General features: G+C 49.9%; 1 protein-coding gene across 1 annotated transcript in view; it reads right to left on the bottom strand.

Annotated features, from left to right (window-relative positions):
- The window catches only part of AHCYL2 (adenosylhomocysteinase like 2), a 113,180-nt gene that overhangs the window by 25,215 nt on the left and 67,672 nt on the right, over positions 1-20,293 (bottom strand). The window contains exon 2 of the mRNA XM_086609881.1: positions 5,680-5,788. Within this exon, the coding sequence (XP_086466007.1) occupies positions 5,680-5,788 (109 nt within the window). The remainder of the gene's footprint in view (positions 1-5,679; positions 5,789-20,293) is intronic.

Below are 20,293 nucleotides of genomic sequence, written 5' to 3'. Positions count from 1 at the left end.
CTCCCCAAACACCAGGAAAGAACTGGTTCAATCTTTACTCAGGAAACATCGCACAGTCAAACTCAACAGCTACTGGCTTTGGGTGATGTGTTGCTCATGCGTGAGCCAGCTACTCTCCCAGGGAAGAGAGAGGGAATGACCTACACCAAACACTCAAGGAAGTCGTTCTACCCAACAGTCAGTACAGATTCCCAACATTCTACCGCGATTCCGTGCCAGGGGAATTTGGCAGCACGAAGGGCGAGCGCCCCTCGCGCAGCGTCAGAGGGTGAATGGCACAGCTGAACCTGTGGCCTTACCAGTGCTCCCAAAAGAGCTGCAGCTTTCCAGAGGCATCCAGACCTCACATGAAGATTGATACCAAGAGCTCCTTCAGAGAACCTGGAGTAAAGGCAAACCGCCTCTCCCCACCATTTCAATAGCTCTCAACGTTTTCACCCCCAAAATCCCAAACCAAGGAGCTAAACCAGCACCAGCTCAACCCTACCAGCACGGCCATGGGTTTGTCTTTCCCGCAGCACCCAGCAAAAGCTGATTAATTTCTCTCCTGGCTTGCGCGAAGCGTTTGAACGATCCCGAGGCGAAAAAGCTTAGCGCCGCCGCTGTCGGCGTGCCAGGCTCCCCAGGACCCGCTCAGCTCCTAATCCACTTACGGAGGAGAATTAGGCATTGCTGGAATTTCTCTGCAAAGACTCCGTCCTCAGCGGGGTGCGAAAGGCAAGTCCGACCCTGCGAGCGACGCCTCGACGGCACGATACCTCCGAGTCCGTGCGCACGAGCCCACGGCAGCTCTTGAAGGACCAGGAGCCAGGCTTGGTAACAAAAGAGCATCTTATATAATACCAACCTCTTGAACATCAAGGACTCCAGGAGGATTAATTAGTTGAAGGAGGATTATTGCCCTGAAGACAGCTAATCCGTGCAGAGGGTTCTTTAAAACCACAGATCTTGGGTTTGGGGGCTGAAAGTAATTTTTTGGTAACACAAAACCTCGCCTAGCTGGTAGCCAGATTTGCATATGCAGATGTTTTTTTTATGTTACACACGTGTAATATCTAACAGTGCGTGGAGCACGATGGTAATTACACTAATATCGTTAGGGGCCGAGTGTAACAGCGTAATTAATAACAGACAACAGTCAATTTTGCCCTTGCTCTCCTGGGAAATGAAAAACAAGTACGGAAAGGAAAGGATCCCCAACATCTGCAATCCAGAAATATCCAACTAACCGACGGAACAGTCAGTCTCCTAAATATCTGAAATCACCCAGAAGTTGATTAGAGAAAGCTCCATAACCGGGGTTGGCATTCCACAGAGCTGCGTACAATCTGGGCACCAGCAGCCTGGAAAGCCAACCGTGTCCCGGGCTGCACCCAGAGCAGCGTGGGCAGCAGGGCGAGGGGGGGGATTCTGCCCCTCTGCTCTGCTCTCCTGAGACCCCCCTGCAGTGCTGCCTTCAGCTCTGGGGGCCCCAGCATCAGAAGGACATGGAGCTGTTGGAGCGGGGCCAGAGGAGGCCACGGAGATGATGCGAGGGCTGGAGCACCTCTGCTCTGGAGACAGGCTGGGAGAGTTGGGGCTGTTCAGCCTGGAGAAGAGAAGGCTCCAGGGAGACCTTCCAGCACCTGCCAGTACTTGAAGGGGCTACAGGAAAGCTGGAGAGGGGCTTTGGACACAGGCGTGTAGTGATGTGCCCCCTTGGACAAAGGGCAATGGCTTTAAACTGAAAGAGGGGAGATTTCCATGAGATCCAAGGAAGAAATTCTTCCCTCTGAGGGTGGTGAGGCACTGGCACAGGTTGCCCAGAGAAGCTGTGGCTGCCCCATCCCTGGCAGTGTTCAAGGCCAGGTTGGATGAGGCTTTGGGCAACCTGGTGTAGTGGAGGGTGTCCCTGCCCATGGCAGGGGGGTTGGAACTGGATGATCTTGAAGGTCGCTTCGAGCCCAAACCATTCTGTGATTCTATGATTCTACACCATTTTAATATAAACTGTATTATTTCAAAGAGAACGACAGGAAAACACAGGTCTCAGGCACTGGTATCCAGTGGAAAATCATTGAGGTGGGGGGGAAGGAGACACATGAAGCTCGTGTCCTAATCCAGCAAAGACCAGGTCAGAGCCCAAATCCACCAAAGTTTAGCTTTGCTAATATTTCAGGTGAAGACCCACTCACATCTGTAATATGATCTTTGAGGTCCCTTCCAACCCTAAACATTCTATGATTCTATGACTCTATTGGCATCGTTGAGGGCAAAAAAGGGGCGACCTGTCCCTGCTACAGCCCAGCTGTGAACACAAACCTCGTTCCTGGTCTTCTCAACCTTTCGAAAGTTCCGGAACAGCCTGAGGATGAAGTCAATTTAATTAAAGATATTACTGTTCTCCTCTGCCTTCAGCGCCCACACAACGCGCACGCGGCACATCACATACGCCGCCGAGCGCTTTAATATTCAAAGTGCTGCGCTGGTGTAAACCAGCCGATTCCCAAAAATCTTTGTTGGAGCAGGTAACCATTATCCGAGTTTTGCAGCAAGAGAAAGAAGAGTTGCCGAAATTTAAGCGATTTCATAGAATCATGGAATGATTTGGGATGGAAGGGACCTCAAAGATCATCCAGTTCCAACCCCCCTGCCATGGACAGGGACACCCTCCACTACACCAGGTTGCCCAAAGCCCCATCCAACCTGGCCTGGAACACTTCCAGGGATGGGGCAGTCACAGCTTCTCTGGGCAACCTGTGCCAGTGCCTCACCACCCTCATTCTTCCCATTACTGCTTCTAGCAAAGCCCAGTTAGCGACACATTGCACCTTGGAGTACGCTGCTCCACATCGCAACGTCGTGATTGTACATACTTTGGAGACCAGCTGATGATTTTCATAGAATCATAGAATCATAGAATGGTTAGGGCTGGAAGGGACCTTCAAAGGTCATCTAGTCCAACCCCTCTGCAAGGAACAGGGATATCTCCAACTAGATCAGGTTGCTCAGGGCCTCGTCCAACCTGGCCTTGAATTTTGACTGAACTCTTCCAGTTTTCATGAGCAGGAAGAGCAAGAAACCACCGGCTGTTTGCAGAGATGGTGTTTCCACACCCAGGTCTCTCTTGCATCACTAAATAGGCACTGACATCGCTCCATCATTTTGGGCAGAGGTGCTGGGATGACTGCCTTCCCACCAGGCATGTCTCAGGGAAGGGTCACTTGGGTTTCACTCACTTCTTCACTCATGCCCACCACCTCCAAACCTTGAGACCTCTACACAACTCTTGCATGTCCAAAGAAGAGCAATGAAGCTGGTGAAGGGTCTGGAGAACAAGTGTTACAAAGAGCAGCTGAGGGAACTGTTGTGCCACAGGAGGTTTAGATTGGATATTAGGAAGAATTTCTTCCCCAAAAGGGTTGTCAGCATTGGAACAGGCTGCCCAGGGAAGTGGTGGAGTCACCGTCCCTGGAAGTGTTTAAAAGACGTGCAGATGTGGTGCTGAGGGACAGGGTTTAGTGGTGGACTTGGCAGTGTTGGGTTAACGGTTGGACTTGATGATCTTAAAGGTCTTTTCCAACCTAAAGGATTCTACAACTCTTTCCCTTCATTATCATCTCTCTGCTCCTCATGCTTCTTCTTCTCCAGCCTTCTCCCATCCCAGGAGGGCTTAATGGGTTGTTTAGACCGTGCTACTGCTCTGCCCTAAAAGGAGAATGACAAAGATCCACACCGAGAGGCACTAAAGGGATTTATCTACCCGTCCTGGGAACAGAAGTCTTCTGTCTTGACTGTCAGCCCAGCAGCTTTCATTAGGAGGGAAACACAACACTTTCACCAGCTAATTAATCGCAAATGCTGACGCTTTAGCAGGAGATGCTGGGTGCAAGGGGTGGAGAATTCCCCAAAGTTGCTCCGAGTTCTTTCAGCTGTGAACAGGGAGCAAACATGGTGACAGGAGCCAGGCTAATCAGCCTGTCGGTCATCAAAAAATGAGTCATGAGCCAGACCCCGCTGATCAGATATCGGAGGGAGCGGTAAAATCTCCACAAATGTTAAATTCATCACGGATCTGTATTAGAGAAGTCCAAGCGTTAATGCCAGCGTAGAACATGCAGCTCCAGACAATAACGTTACAAACACAATCCAGGTGGTTCACAAAGCGCAAACGGAGCCCAGGCTGATGTCTCTCTGGAGAGGACACAGCACGTACTGTTCCTCGATTTCTCCTAAAAGCCCTTTGCATGGGAACGCAGCCACGGCAGGGGTGATGGTCACCCAGGTTGTTCCCAACATTCGGGGGCTCCTCCAAGCTTCTGGATGTTCCTCCAAGCGTGTAATCAGAGAATCACAGAACAGTTTTGGTTGGAAGGCACCTCAAATATCATCCAGTTCCAGCCCCCCTGCCATGGGCAGGGACACCCTCCACTACACCAGGTTGCTCAAAGCCTCATCCAACCTGGCCTTGAACACTGCCAGGGATGGGGCAGCCACAGCTTCTCTGGGCAACCTGTGCCAGTGCCTCACCACCCTCAGAGGGAAGAATTTCTTCCTTAGATCTCATGGAAATCTCCCCTCTTCCAGTTCAAAGCCATTGCCCCGTGTCCTGTCACTCCACACCCTTGTAAAAAGCCCCTCTCCAGCTTTCCTGTAGCCCCTTCAGGCACTGGAAGGTGCTGGAAGGTCTCCCCGGAGCCTTCTCTTCCCCAGGCTGAACAGCCCCAACTCTCCCAGCCTGTCTCCATAGCAGAGGTGCTCCAGCCCTCGCATCATCTCTGTGGCCTCCTCTGGACCCGCTCCAGCAGCTCCATGTCCTTCTTGTGTTGGGGACCCCAGAGCTGAAGGCAGCACTGCAGGGGGATCTCAGGAGAGCAGAGCAGAGGGGCAGAATCCCCTCCCTCGCCCTGCTGCCCACGCTGCTCTGGATGCAGCCCAGGACACGGTTGGCTTTCTGGGCTGCCAGCGCACAGTGCCGGCTCATGTTGAGCTTCTCATCCACCAACACCCTCAAGTCCTTCTCATCTGGGCTGCTCTCAATCCATTCTCTGCCCAGCCTGTGCTCATGCTTGGGATTGCCCTGACCCAAGTGCAGAAACTTGCAGTTGGCCTTGTTGAACTTCATGAGGTTCTCACAGGCCCACCTCTCCAGCCTGTCAAGGTCCCTCTGAACGGCATTGCTTCCCTCCAGCAGACACACAGCTGGAATCCGCAGGTGGGATATGGCCCAAAACACCCTCATACAAGCAGATGTGGGTGGACTACCTTCAGATTTGATTATCAGCCACAGGCTTTCAGAATGGGACATGTCCATGGCCAGCAAACCCTGCAACCAAAAACCTACTGTAGCTCACAGCATGTCCTTCACCCCAAACCAGAATTATTTCTTGTCATACACAAGGTGTCTGGCTGAGGTCAGGGTTGAGCTCTCGTGGTCTCTCATGCTCTAAACTACCAGATAACTACCCAGATGCCCCATCCCTGGAAGTGTTCAAGGCCAGGTTGGATGAGGCTTTGGGCAACTTGGTGTAGTGGAGGGTGTCCCTGCCCATGGCAGGGGGGTTGGAACTGGATGATCTTGAAGGAGTATAACTGCCCGTAACTTTACCTAATGGCAAAAGATTTCCATTTGCTTTTAAAGATCTGTAAACTTTTAATTAGGACAATAAACAGGAACAATGGACGCAGCCTGGCACCCACCGGAGCTGTAGCTGTCCGTCGAGGACTGCGAGATGGAGCGGGAAAGCGAGCGGCGGCCGATCTTCGTGGGGCGCTTGTTGAACTCTTGCTTTTGGTCGGCGAACTGGATCTGTTAGAAGAAATGAACAGTGAAACCAGATGGAAAAACCCAACAGGCTGATACAGAAGACTAATCCAAAGAACCCAACGCCTTGAGCAGACACCGACACCATCTGGGTTATGGGCTGGATTGCAATTCCTGTTATTTAGGAGTAAATTTGGGGACAGGGCACACTAAGTCGCCTACTTCGCTTAATTTCAGACCCTTCACCAGACGCAGCATCGACACATTTCTCTTTCAAATACCTGAAGCTCCTCTTTCAACCATACAAATTACAAATCTTCTGTCCCCATTGCACACCATCTTCTTTTCCCAAAATGCTAACGATACGGGTTATTTGTCGCAAGAGAAGCCCCACTAGGACCACCCAACGTTTGCAGAGATGACGCAGTGCTGACCTATCTCGCAACATTTATTGCGGTGACCAACACAAGATGCTCCCCGTTTGCTGCACAAGACACGAAGGGCAAAAATAAAAACGCTTCGAGTAACGAACGCCACTTCCAGCTGCACTCTATATGAAGAACCATTTGTGATCAGATCCATCACTCAAGGCTGATGGAACCGTCGGGAGCAAGGATGCCTAGAGAAGACACGGATTTAGGAGTATTGTGTTTAAGAGTAGACAACTTCATAGAACAAATCAAGAAACGAAGGATAAGGCACGTAGATGAAGCAATGCACAGATTGGCAAAACGTAATTATCCACGTTGGAGAGAAGGAACCAACTATCATTTATCAGCAACACCTAAAATAATACCACAACAATGGATATAACAGCAATATCTTGTGGCATTTTGCATCATAGAATCATAGAATCACAGAGCGGTTTGGGCTGGAAGGGACCTCAAAGACCATCCAGTTCCAACCCCCCTGCCATGGGCAGGGACACCCTCCACTGCACCAGGTTGCCCAAAGCCCCATCCAACCTGGCCTTGAACACTGCCAGGGATGGGGCAGCCACAGCTTCTCTGGGCAACCTGTGCCAGTGCCTCACCACCCTCAGAGGGAAGAATTTCTTCCTTAGATCTCATGGAAATCTCCCCTCTTTCAGTTTAAAGCCATTGCCCCGTGTCCTGTCACTCCACACCCTTGTCCAAAGTCCCTCTCCAGCTTTCCTGTAGCCCCTTTAGGCACTGGAAGGTGCTGGAAGGTCTCCCCAGAGCCTTCTCTTCTCCAGGCTGGACAGCCCCAACTCTCCCAGCCTGTCTCCAGAGCAGAGGTGCTCCAGCCCTCGGATCATCTCCGTGGCCTCCTCTGGCCCCGCTCCAGCAGCTCCATGTCCTTCTGATGTTGGGGACCCCAGAGCTGAAGGCAGCACTGCAGGGGGGTCTCAGGAGAGCAGAGCAGAGGGGCAGAATCCCCTCCCTGGACCTGCTGCCCACGCTGCTCTGGATGCAGCCCAGGACACAGGTGGCTTTCTGGGCTGCCAGCACACGGTGCTGGCTCATGTTGAGCTTCTCACCCACCAGCACTCCCAAGTCCTTCTCAAGGCTGCTCTCAATCCATTCTCCACCCAGCCTGTCCTTGTGCTTGGGATTGCCCCAACCCACGTTCAGGACCTTGCACTTGGCCTTGCTGAACTCCATGAGGTTCTTCCAGGCCCACCTCTCCAGCCTGTGACAAACAGCAACCTGCTCAACCCGAGATGAAGGATTGAGCCCGTTTCCATTTCAATCATCACCAAGGAATGAAGATTTCAGTTTCCCCAGGAACATCTGCAAAGCTCTAAGACCACCAGTGGGTTCGAGAGCAGCCGAGCACGACCAAGCTGAGCCCTGCCCGTGTTACAGCTGCGGTAACTGCCAAGCCGAGGGATAAATATTTATTTTAAGTCAGCAAAGCTGATCTGCTCCAAAGCGTGTGGAGGACAGAAGGGATAAGTAAAGAAGTGTCACTTTTATCCAGGCACTTTTAAGGGGAAAATGACATTTAACGTTGGTATTTATAGAAGAGGCTCCCACCTTTCCTGGCCAACACGTCACTTGGAGGAGAACAACCTCTTTCTCCAAGCTCTATTTGGCTGAAAAGAACTGCAAAAAGGGCAAATAATCAGTATTTCCTCATTATAAACTGTCCAAATCCAGGTTTTCACACAAACCAAACATCCTCTTTTACAGCTGATTATTAGTGGTCTTATAGTAGGAACTCAACCCTGCCGTGCCCCGTTGACGTGCACCTTGGGTTGAACTTAACGCTTCCCTGCTCACATCAGCACCAACCTTCAGCTCGTGACCCCAGAGGGCTTCACGAGCATCAGACACATTTCAACAGGCACTGCAACCGCTCGGAGCCCACCTGCCTTGGCCAGGGGATACGGCGCATCTCGAAACCCAACCAGCAGCTCAACATCTCTTCTAATTCTCTCTACATGCAGCTACTGCGCCATACTTAAACATTCAAGAGAACAGGCTTATCGTTTTAGGAAATATTTTAGCTCCCAGAGCTCATCGGTTTGTAAGCCAACCACCAGCGCTCCCAGTACGTTCATGGTTTGTGCTAAATCTCAGGGAAATTTGTTCTAAATCCCAGGGGGCCTGCAAGAAAGCTGGAGAGGGGCTTTGGACAAGGGTGTGTAGTGACAGGACACGGGGCAATGGCTTTAAACTGAAAGAGGGGAGATTTCGATGGGATCTAAGGAAGAAATTCTTCCCTCTGAGGGTGGCGAGGCACTGGCACAGGTTGCCCAGAGAAGCTGTGGCTGCCCCATCCCTGGAAGTGTTCAAGGCCAGGTTGGATGGGGCTTTGGGCAACCTGGTGCAGTGGAAGGTGTCCCTGCCCATGGCAGGGGGGTTGGAACGGGATGACCTTTAAGGTCCCTTCCAACCCAAACCATTCTATGAGTCTACGAAACTGGAAACCGGATTTCCAATTGCAAATTTCCTTGGATTTTGCTACGGGCATAAACTGCCTCAATCTGGTGCAACGGGATTAAATATTTACATCTCCAAAATACTGAAAGGCTCTAATTGAGCCTATTAACTAACCCCTCGGGGTATTTCGAGAAGTTAGTTTCGTTTAAAAAAGTCACTTAAGCAGAAAGAATTTGATCCCGTTCTGGGAACTCCAGTCCAAGCTCAGTGGTTCCAGCAGCGGCACTCGACATTGCACTTGAGATGGGCTGGTGCTGCTACAGAGCTCGTACCCCACTTTTTGGGCCAGTTAGTGAAGGAAAAAGGTGATGGGGATCTCGGGGGGCTAATTCAGAGTTCCCTGTGAAGCCAAGTCTGAGCTGGCCCAGGGACAGCCAGCCCAGGCTGCTGGGGAGGAGGGAAAGGACCCAGGAGAGGACCTGCAGCAGCACCTGGGAACTCTTTTTTTTCCTGCTAATCTTCAACCAAACAACAGAACGACGTCGTATCAGGAAACACACGGGGGAGAAAAAAAAAACCCACATCAAACTCATATTACAGTCAAGAGTTGCGTTGCGGATTAACACCTCTGATCCCGGTGGGACGGGGTCTTTGCACACTCACACCAGTTTTTATATTCCTTTTCTAAGAAGCTGTTGGCCTAAAATAACTTTTATTTTTACTTTTTTTTTTATTTTTTCTTTTAAAAGAAACCCCTCGACAGCCGAGCAGCTTCATGGAAGCATCAGGTTATGTGTGTGAAACGATGCTCTCGGCAAAGTGAGACAGGCTGGGGGTCTAACAAAGGGTGGGTAATTGTAACATAATTAACATTTTCCTTTCCCACATCACCTCTTCAAGGACATTAGATGCAATTAGCTCAAGCGACGCGGTAATATTGATAATTGCATTCAGAGCTCTCCAAGTACTTCCAGAACCAAGACTGCCCATGGCAGGGGGGTTGGAACTAGATGATCTTGAAGGTCTCTTCTAACCCAAACCGTGCTGTGATTCTACGATAGGCAAGAACATGCCAAAAAGCAAAATAAGTCACGAACCAAATTACGCAGAACTAGATCTAGACTTCATAATACTCTGCCCTTGATCCCTTCAAGGGTCTAAACCCTTTAAAGGCTGCCACAAGCTGGGTTTAGCTTTAGCTGAGCAGGGAACTGACTGGCAAGAGGTGGAAGAAGGCATCAGAAGAGGAGAACATCGGGAAAGGGTGTCTGCCAGGTCAAGGCTTAGGTCTGCTTTTAGCTAGCGTTGACCCTTCACCAACGTCTTTTGACTTTATCCTTGAAACAACAGAGAGAGCCGGCAGGAACGGATGCCAGAATTTGAGTTATTTGAGACATCACCTTCATTCAGTGCTAAATTTTGTATCGCACGGAGACGTGAAGGCTACACAGTGCTGGCAGGAATATATCCTTAAGCCAGGTTCCACGACACATCTTCATTCTAGAGTCAATTGTTCAGCAACACACACTCGATCCGGCCAAAGGAGAAGACCAGACCTGGCTTACCCAGACCAAAACTCCAGTTTAAATCCCTACCGAATGGCTCAAGGCGACCGATGGCACGACATGCCATGTTCCAGCCCGGCTGGAAAGATGAGGGCATTCAAGATTGGGATGAGAACAGTGATTTGGCTCCAGGTTGAACTCATTCAGCTCAAACTGAAACACCTCCGAAGGTAACAGCCAACTTGGCACAGGCTAAAGCTCAAAGAAGAGGCTGTGAAGCCTTTGGAAGCTGCAGCTGCTTGGATTTAGGAGTCCAGCCTGCTCTGCAGCTACACAAATGCCTCTGCTTCCAACCTCCAGCAGGAAAAACAACCAATTCAAGCTGAAAAACCTCAGCTCCAGAGGTGCAAGGGGTTAATGACTTCTAAACGCAGGTGGGTGCTTATCACGTTTCAAATGAGCTCAGTCTCACTTCGGCCTGGGCTTTCCACCATGAAGAGCCGCTCTACGCTACTCCACCGAGCAAAACCACCTCGTCATCCCAGGTTTTCCTGGGCAATCTCCCCGCTCGCAAACCCATCGACTCTTCCGTCACGATGCTCCGAAGAACAACCCCAGAGCGACGTGTTTGGCTCAACACTTGATCATTTCAAACCTCCTGCTCCCGGGAGAAAATGAAGAGGACTCCTCCGGAGACTGGGATTTTCTCTAAGCAGGGGGATGCTGTCAGCTCCAGAAATAAGTAACTGGGGGGAACAGCAAGGAAAGAAGGGAATAAAAGGGAGAGCAGAGCGAAAGAAATACACTTTTAAAGAGAAAAAAAAGGCATTATGGCACTAAAGACTGCCCTCACCTGGGCTTTAATCCCCGAATCTCCGTTCACGTTGTACTTCTTCTTGTTCGGCATGACGGCATCACCAACAGCCCCTCGGCACCGACTCCCGCCGGGGCAGGGGCTGACCCCCCATTTATACCTCCCAGCCCCACCGATCCCGATCCTGCCCGCTCTGGTTTCAGCTGCGGGGTGGAGGCAGAGGGAGGGAGGGAGGGGAAGGGAACCGCTCGGATTTTCAGACTCCCTTTTTCTTTTTTTTTTTTTTGGCAGGAAAGGACCCCAAGACTTAATGAGGCGTCCCGCCGAACAAGCCCTACTTCTGTTTTTATGTCGGAGCACGGCGTTTGCCTGACCTCGAGACAGTCCGCGGCGGTTCGCAACGTGGCCTGGCTTGTGCGTGCACAACAATAGCTTATTTATGCAACCAGAACATTTCCCTGCTCGCTATAATTAACTTGCTAATTAGGCTCTTTTTAACTTGGGTTTCTCCCCCCCACTTTCTTTTTCCCCAATGTCAGATGATTACGTTAACAGAGCCTCATTAGAAGAAAATTAACTAATGAGCACCTAAAACAACGAAGGCGTTCGTTAGATGGCAAAGTGGTTTTTAATTACGCCGGTCCTCGCTCCGTCCCCCACGGCAGCAAGCGCGGAGAGTCCGTCCTTGGAAGGGTCCAAACTCCAACACCCATCCCGCTGTTCCCGTGTCGGACAATCCCTCTTAGAATCACAGAAGGGTATCGGTTGGAAGGGACCCTTCAAGGTCTCCAGTTCCAACCCCCCTGCCATGGGCAGGGACATCTTCTACTGGATCAGGTTGCTCAAAGCCTCATCCAACCTGGCCTTGAACACTTCCAGGGATGGGGGTATCTACCACCTCTTTGGGCAACCTGTTCCAGTGTCTCACCACACTCACTGTAGAAGATGTCTTCGTTGTATCTAGTCTCTTCGCACCTTACAGGAACCTACTGCAGCAGGAAAAGGGCTGTGGGTAACCCCAGAGACGTGCTCATGCAGCAGTAGGCTTTGGAGAGCGCGATACTTTGGTACGAGCAACGGAACAGACGCGATAATTTATTTTTATTTAGTGGTTGGACCTGTTCTCCAAATAATTTTGTCCTTGACAATGTACCCAAGACAATTCCCACAGACAACCTCAACATTTGCTTCTGAAGAAGAGGGAGTTGGGAAGCAACGGCGCATCGCCGATTGACCTCAACCCCGATTCTAACTAAATATGAAAAAAAACCCCTCCCTCCAGCTCCGTGCATTATTATTACATGTGCTTTAGAAATAATTTACCACTGATTTGATATGATATTGCCCCTCAAATCGCCCCTCAACGGTTGTCCAGTGGATGGTACAGCAGGATGAGGAAAACGCTGCCAAGGAAACGTTGCTTCCGAGCGCTCCTCTAAGCGTTTCTGCAGACAAGCACGAGCCACGACGGCATTTTACATCTCCATGGCAAATTTCAAGGAATCCACTAAAAGAATAAAAATTCCGGGGCTATGAGAAAGCAACGCCTGCTTTGTGAAGGGGAAAAAAAACAGAGTTCCCAACTTTAATAATCTGTAGAGCAATTGGAAAATGGAAATATGGGTTATTTCCAATATGGAAATATGTCAGGAAATAAGAGACTGAGATTAAAACCATTTGCCTTAACTGGTACTGAAGCCAAAGTTCTGCACGGTGAGGTTTTTTGACTTTTAAACAATATTGATAATCCTTTTCAGGCAAAATCCTAAGAGAGATGCTACTTCAGCTCAGTGTAAGCTAAGAAAAGCTGGGAAAGGGGGTGTGAAGCTCACACCACCAAAGCACAACCTACTTTTTCCCATAGGTTATCCCATCAAGACATTTCAATCAAATAGCTTTGTCTGAGGGGGGAAAAAAAAAAAAAGCCTTTTTTTTTCAGTGAAGCCTGAGTCTAAACCACTAAAATTAAGAACCTCTATTCAATAAAACCACCAAAAACAAAGTTCTTCCCTGTCCCTCCAGCCCACAGCTCAGGTATCTTCTGCCAGTCGCATCTCCCGGCTCAATCTTCAAATAAAACCTGGGAGAACTACGTTCATTCCTAGTAAAATCTGAGTTATCGCTCCAATTTAACAAACCACGTGTGATTAAAATCTGGTTTTTCATCCCAGTTTTTCATCCCATCCTTCTAAATTCTCCGAACTTTTAAATTTTGCGAGCGGTTTCGCACTGCCAGAGCCTTAAATTTATTCTTAGCAGTGGAATTTTTAATTTTTTTTTTAAAGGAACGAAGGGAGAAAACAAGAGTTTTCCGTGCGCCTCAGTGGCAGCAGCTCCTCGGCATCGCTCCCGGCTCACAAACCCACCTGCAACAATTAGGTGAAATAAAAAGGCAGTTATGGAGCTAATTAAACCCCATCTCTTCGTGTGTGAAACAACAGGTCAAGTCTGTGGCCTTCGAGAGCTGCCACTACTTGGTTACTCGTGTGACAAAGCACCTGGAAAGTCTTTCCCCAGTGGAAAAACTTCTCGTCCATCTGTGACGCCAAGAGATAAAATTAATTTACTCCTTTTTCGAAAAAAATAAAATAAAAAAGAATAAAGACTGCAAGGGAAATAATCTTGCAGCTGTGACTACAATGGAAGGGGCCGACATGACCGTTCTGATGTTCCACCAGAACCCAGGACTTGCAGCTCCCAGACCGAACCCCCTCCTCCTGCCTTCCCAGCCCCATTCACGAAGGAAAAGCTGGTCTCCTCCACCGTTCCACCTGCCAAGCCAGATCCTTCACCTCCTGCTCCACTTTCCCCCGTGAAACCGGAGATGTGTACGTAGACACCAGGTGTTGGCACCTGAGAAGAGACCTGCTGCCCTCCCACGATCCCAGTGATCCCTTCCCCTCTCCGTGCAACCTTCAGCTCCGACGTTTCGGGCAGCTTCTGTTCTCCTAACCCACCTCCCGAGCCTGGATCACATCGCTTCCAGAAAGGGACTGCCCAAATCCATTTATTCCATAGTTTCGCATGCCTTAAATTACTAGGTAATCCTGACAAGGCTGCTCACTGAGGCAAAACTTTCACTGGAGCTCAAAGTGTTTAAGATTCCAGTTCTCCAGCCAAAAGGTCACATGGAGACCGACTCCGGGGATTAACACACATGTTTAACCCTTTGGCGTCTTCCTTCTGAAAAACAGCTTGAGAACGTGCAGGTTAAGGCTGATTTTATCTGCAGGACTTGGGACAGGAAGAATGGGAATGAAGAGTCACCCACTTGGGCCAAAGTGGTTTCCAAGCGTGGGAGAAATTCAAGCCAACGATTCTCGAAGACCTCTCACCAGCGGTGGATCCGCTGTGCTCTGCAAACTCTCAGCCCAGTGTATTTCTAACTCAATTTCAACACCGGGTTGAGGTTGTGCACAGTGCAAACATCAGACCATGGCCCCAAACACCTCAATTTATTGTATTTTACCAGGACTGAGACCAATTTTGATCCTCAGACCTCCAAGACAATGAGGACCGAATCACGGTCCATGTCTATCAAGCCATTGCTCTCATTCTAAGAGACTCACTCTTAGTTCACCACTTTTTTAAACAAAAATGATCCTCTCTGGGCCACAGCAGTAAAGCTGCAGGTGGAAAATCAGGAGATGAAACCAAAAGAAGCTCTTCCAACATCTCAGCGCTTACTGGCAGAGAGAACGTTTCTGTGGCAGCAAACAGCAGCGCCTACATCCGGCGCACGACACGAACGAGCGCGGCCATCCCTGCTGCTGCAACCGGTGGGAGCGGGAAGGAGAAATCTTTAAAAATAAAGAAAATAACAAACACCTAAACCAGGCAGCTCCAGTGGGGACAACGGGAAGGAGAAGGAAGAGAGAAACCTTCTCCCCCAGCCGTGAAACAGATCCCTTGGTCCGCCCTTGGCTCTGTTGGTCACAGTCCCATGCCAAGGCCGGCAAGAGAGGAAACGGTTATTTCCACACCGCTTCGACTCGCAACGACGGGGTAAACTTGTGTTTTATAATTAAAAAAAACGTCGGATCTCCAGAGTCAGAGATGGAGAACACCTCTGGAGTCACCACGAGCCAGCGTGTCATCTCCAGCACTAAGTGCATTTATACTCGGCCAGTGTCCCACAGGGTCTGACAGCTCCTTCGCACGCTTGATGCAACGACAGGACCCAGGAGAAGAAGCTTTCCCTGGAAAAACTGCCAGCCGTCACAGCAAAAGCCTCTCCTGATAATTCCCTACCAATTATTATTGAAGACCACGCAACTAGACGTTCTTGAAACCAGCGCTCCGTTGTACAACCTGAAATCCCTGAGACCTTCACCAACAAGACATCAAGTCAAAACAGCATTTCTGCCTCAGCCGCTCACCGGCTGCAGGATTTCAGGGAGTCCAGATTGGAAAAATTCAGAATTTCCCCTTCTTTTGATCCCACCCTCGTAGGGATGAGAAAGTCACGTGCCACAACCCCCCCCCAGAAGTCTTTCCCTGACGACCGCGGGTACACAGGTGTTCAGTGCCAATATTAATTCCAAGTTGTAGATTATTTGAAAAATTAAGGGATTTTACCCAACAAGGGAAATAGTGTGATCTTAATCAGCAGATGAACCGACTTCAACTCGTGTTGTCGCTCACATCGACAAAACTCCGAACCTCCATCAGCACGTCTGCAAACCCAAACCAACCCTGCTGCAGATCTGCTCCCAACCACCAGAGCCACGGAATATGGGAGAACTTGTGTTTCATCTGCTCTTCTGAAGTAACGCAGAAGGGATTATTATTAATATTATTATTATTACTATTAGTCGCCAATAATACATTTCTCAATATTTGGTTATTTGGTTACTAACGAGATGTGTACGGTAGTAAACGTAGGACCTCGGAGAGAACCTTACGACATTCAGCCTGGAGAAGAGAAGGCTCTGGGGAGACCTTCCAGCACCTTCCAGTACATGAAGGGGCTACAGGAAAGCTGGAGAGGGGCTTTGGACAAGGGTGTGTAGTGACAGGACACGGGGCAATGGCTTTACACTGGAAGAGGGGAGATTTAGACTGGGTATAAGAAAGAAATTCTTCCCTCTGAGGGTGGTGAGGCACTGGCACAGGTTGCCCAGAGAAGCTGTGGCTGCCCCATCCCTGGCAGTGTTCCAGGCCAGGTTGGATGGGGCTTTGGGCAACCTGGTGTAGTGGAGGGTGTCCCTGCCCATGGCAGGGGGGTTGGAACTGGCTGATCTCTGAGGTCCCTCCCAACCCAAACCGTTCTGTGATTCTGGATTCTATGATTCTAAAAGGCTGCTTGAAATAATGACCTTAAAGATAACGAGCATTTTAAAGCTTTGGCTAATTATTACTTGAACTGCGGCCGTTCGCTCCCACGTTGTCCTGAGAAACCACATAAAATGCAAATCAGTCAGGTGAAAATCCTGATTAAAAACGTTGCTGGAGGACGTAGCCCGAAGCCCTTTGTAAATGGAGTTGGACACCACGGTGGCTTGGAACCAGCTATAAATCACACACCCACGCTGCAAAAGGAAATCGCTACGGCCCTCAGAAAAAAAGGTCTATTTAAATAAAGCTTTTGTCATCTGGTCCCAATCCTAGAGGCAACAAATTCATAAAGGAGAAAATCAGAGCGGGACAGATCCAGAGGGGAAGGTTTGTTGCTTGTTTTCGAGCAGAACTCTGTACTTTTTACAATTAGGACCAAAAAAATCCACGTTTGAAACAACAAAGTTGCGTATTACGCAAAGTTTGTCACCGCTAACCCTTAAAATCCAAAATCCGTTTCCTCCTTGCTGATATCAAGATGACACTATTTGAGCCAAAGCCGAAAGAATTGCAGTCTGAGAAGCAGAATGAGAAACCATAGTTTTCCAAAAATAAAATCCATGAAGCTTAAGAAGGCAACACCGCGGGTGCGGAACGTTGGGTATCGAGGAGGAATAATGAAGTTTGAATCAATCACCACGCACGGGCTCTATTTGTAGATAAAGATCAAAGCAGCAAGAAGACTTTTATGGGAGGATGAGAACACCAACTTCTTATTCTAGTGATTATAGTGATATTTTTAGAACTACCAAGAGGGACGACTTCAAAAATAGAAATGGAAGACACGAGCAGAAACCCGGGAAGCCGTAACAAATATTGATGCAGAATTTCAGCGCTTCTGAAGCATCATGAACATTTTTGGGCCAGGAGGCACTTGCACAGACCCTCCGGGGACACTTGAAGCCAACGTCCGGACACGAACCTTCAGTCTTCCGAGCGCTGCCTGGTTTTTGGAGCAATGTCATTATATTTTCAGCTTCTTTGGGAATTCTTTCCGCCAGAGAAGCAAAGCAGAGAAAAAGCGTATTTGAATCATAGAATCATAGAATGGTCAGGGCTGGAAGGGACCTTCAAAGGTCATCTAGTCCAAAACCCCTGCAAGGAACAGGGATATCTCCAACTAGATCAGGTTGCTCAGGGCCTCGTCCAACCGGGCCTTGAACGTCTCCAGGGATGGAGCATCCACCACCTCTCTGGGCAACTTGTTCCAGTGTTCTACAACTCTCATGGTAAAAAATTTTTTCCTAATATCCAATCTGAATTTGAAGATTTGCTGGTTTCTCTTCTAACCTCTTTAAGGACCAACGTGAAGCTGAGCAGCACACGATGCCCTTTTAGAAGTTTTATTCCAACAACAGAATCTAAATTGACGACCGAAATTAAAACAGCCGACGGTATCTGCCGCAGTGATCCTGACAAAATCCAAACTCTCCTGGAACACGTGGCAAAGTTTCTCCCACTCCTCCTCCCCGCCGGTCCCAAATTGCTATAAAAATTAGTTCCTAACACAACACATCTGGAAGATGGGGTGGCCCACGGGGACCGTCCCCTCCGTCACGCGACCATTTTCCATTAGGCAGCTCAGAAGAAGGACGTCTAACGCTCCTCGTTAATATCGGGCTTTAACGACCCTCGTTCTGGCCAAACGCCATCGCATCCCGACGCGGAGTAACGAGCGGTGAAGCTCCCTCCCGAAATCGAGGGGCGATCAGTTGCCGAGGTGCTGATTAAAGCAACGAGGTCAATAACTCACCAGCCACTCGGGCACGTGGAAAGCAGAGGCGCCGGCGCTGCCATCCCACTTCTCCATGGGTGAAACTCTCCAGCTCACGTTCACTTGGCAGAGCGGATGCAGCGGGACGCACCAGCCCAGCGGTGGAGCCCCCCCAGCTCTTGAGCTGCTCCCCGAGGTCTTCAGTGGCTGGATCTTCTCCCAGCTGAGGTCTTTGTTACGAAGCAGCCTCGTTAGCCGAGCGATCGGCGGCGAGACGGGCAGCTCTGAAAATTCACCCAGTTCCTCATTTCTGTTCAAAATCCCGCGCCGGGCGAAGCGCCCAGATCCAGCCCATTTTTGCAGATGTGGTTTCACACCGACCCCGGCTCTGCTCGATGTCTGAGCCATGAGAGAACGTGAGCAACCTCGCCGTGGCACGGAGGAGACGTCCCTCCATCCCCTGCCGTACCCCCCGCCCTGCGTCACCGGAACGCCGATACCCCGATCGATCCAACGGCGAGGTCCAAGAGACACACCTACACGTAGAGCTATAGGTCTCCTGCAGCGAGGACTCTACTTGGCACCATCCAAAGCTCAGGCAACCTGGGATGAAACGGCACAGGGACACCTCGCTGAGCGGCTTTCAGCGTCCAACTCCAGGAACGAACTCCGTTCCGCGCAGAACCAGAGAAATATTTTGAAGTGATTTGCCCGTCTCGGGGAAAAGGAAGGGATGGAGCAGGCTGGTGGGGCTGCAGCTCCCTCTGCTGAGCACCCTCAGCCCTCGCTCCGCGGAAGGCGAAGAGGACAGAAATGAAGATTTTTGTAGCCGGAGCCATTGACACAGGATCTCCTGCTCCTGCAAAGACACGTTTCCACGACCGGCAGCTCCAAAGCAGCCTGGGTTGCAAACACAGCTTTGACACTTCGCAGCGCTGAAGACTTAAGTTGAGGTTTCAACTTAACTGAAACCTCCTTGGTTTGCTCAAAATAACGATGGATTCCAGCCTCAGGAATTGATGAGCCATCTGTGATGGTTTTCTGTGCCCACCGTGGTATTTTATCAGCACATTTCCACCCATAAAGCCAACGGGACGAAGCAAAGGTGGCGACGGCAGCACCTCGCTGGAGATGCTCAAGCAAATCCCCCTTCTCTGCCGAGAAGGTCTGCTCCTCACAAACATTTCCTTGTTTTGCTTTTCCTTCATGCAAAGCGTTTTCTTTGGGGCAAAAGCTGACACAAACTTTCCTTCACCAACTTTCTCCTCCTATTTTGGCAGTTGGTGAGGAACTCAGCTTGTGAGCCACCAGCTCGCACACCGCCGGTAGACAGGTCCCGTTGGGTTCCCAGCACACCGAGGTGGACAGAAGAATCATAGAATGGTTAGGGCTGGAAGGGACCTTCAAAGGTCATCTAGTCCAACCCCCCTGCAAGGAACAGGGATATCTCCAACTAGATCAGGTTGCTCAGGGCCTCGTCCAACCTGGCCTTGAACGTCTCCAGGGATGGAGCATCCACCACCTCTCTGGGCAACCTGTTCCAGTGTTCTACAACTCTCATGGTAAAAAATTTTTTCCTAATATCCAATCTGAATCTACCTCCCTCTATTTTAAAACCATTACCCCTTGTCCTATCACAGGGACAAGAAGTTCCCAGGTTCCCTCCCTTGCTCCATTCTCTCATCAGGCAAACAATTTAAATGCCAGAAATTTTGGAGTTTGCTGTTTCTGGCTAAGACAGGGCAGCAGGAGGCTCTGGGTGAAAACAAGTCAAGGGGCATAACTCAAATCTTCTGTGCAAACACCACGCACAGCCCAAGTTGAGTAGATATACTTCATCTGCATCAACCACCTAAATTGATTAGCAGAAATGGGGAAAAGTTTGTTATTTTGGAGGGTGATATTTTCACACTCCTGGCAAGCTCACCCTTCCAGATTGAAAGAAGCTTCTGTTCCGTGCTGCCTTCGAGCCTTCAGGCCATTTTGCTCCCATCTCCAAGCAACGCTATGCTTAACTCGAGCCGGAAAAAAAACTCGTTATCTAGACACCCTGGTGAGCAGCAGTTCAGCCAGCAGCGGAGGCTGGTAACGCGCCCTCCAGCATCAGGAGAGACAGCAGTGCACTGTGGTCCCTCATGGGGCAGACATCTCAGATGTTCCCACCAGACCTGACACACCACCAGGCACCAGACATGTGGGTTTTGCACAGCACCTATACTCCTATACAGCCAGCAGCATGCTGTCCCTGCACACTGAGCATCCAGGTTGGACGAGGCCCTGAGCAACCTGATCTAGTTGGAGATATCCCTGTTCCTTGCAGGGGGGTTGGAC

Source organism: Tauraco erythrolophus, chromosome 4, assembly GCF_009769465.1.
Source record: "Tauraco erythrolophus isolate bTauEry1 chromosome 4, bTauEry1.pri, whole genome shotgun sequence".
In the NCBI taxonomy this organism is placed as follows: domain Eukaryota; kingdom Metazoa; phylum Chordata; class Aves; order Musophagiformes; family Musophagidae; genus Tauraco; species Tauraco erythrolophus.
The sequence above is the reverse complement of the archived record's forward strand: the minus strand, read 5'-3'. Positions and strand labels throughout refer to the sequence as shown.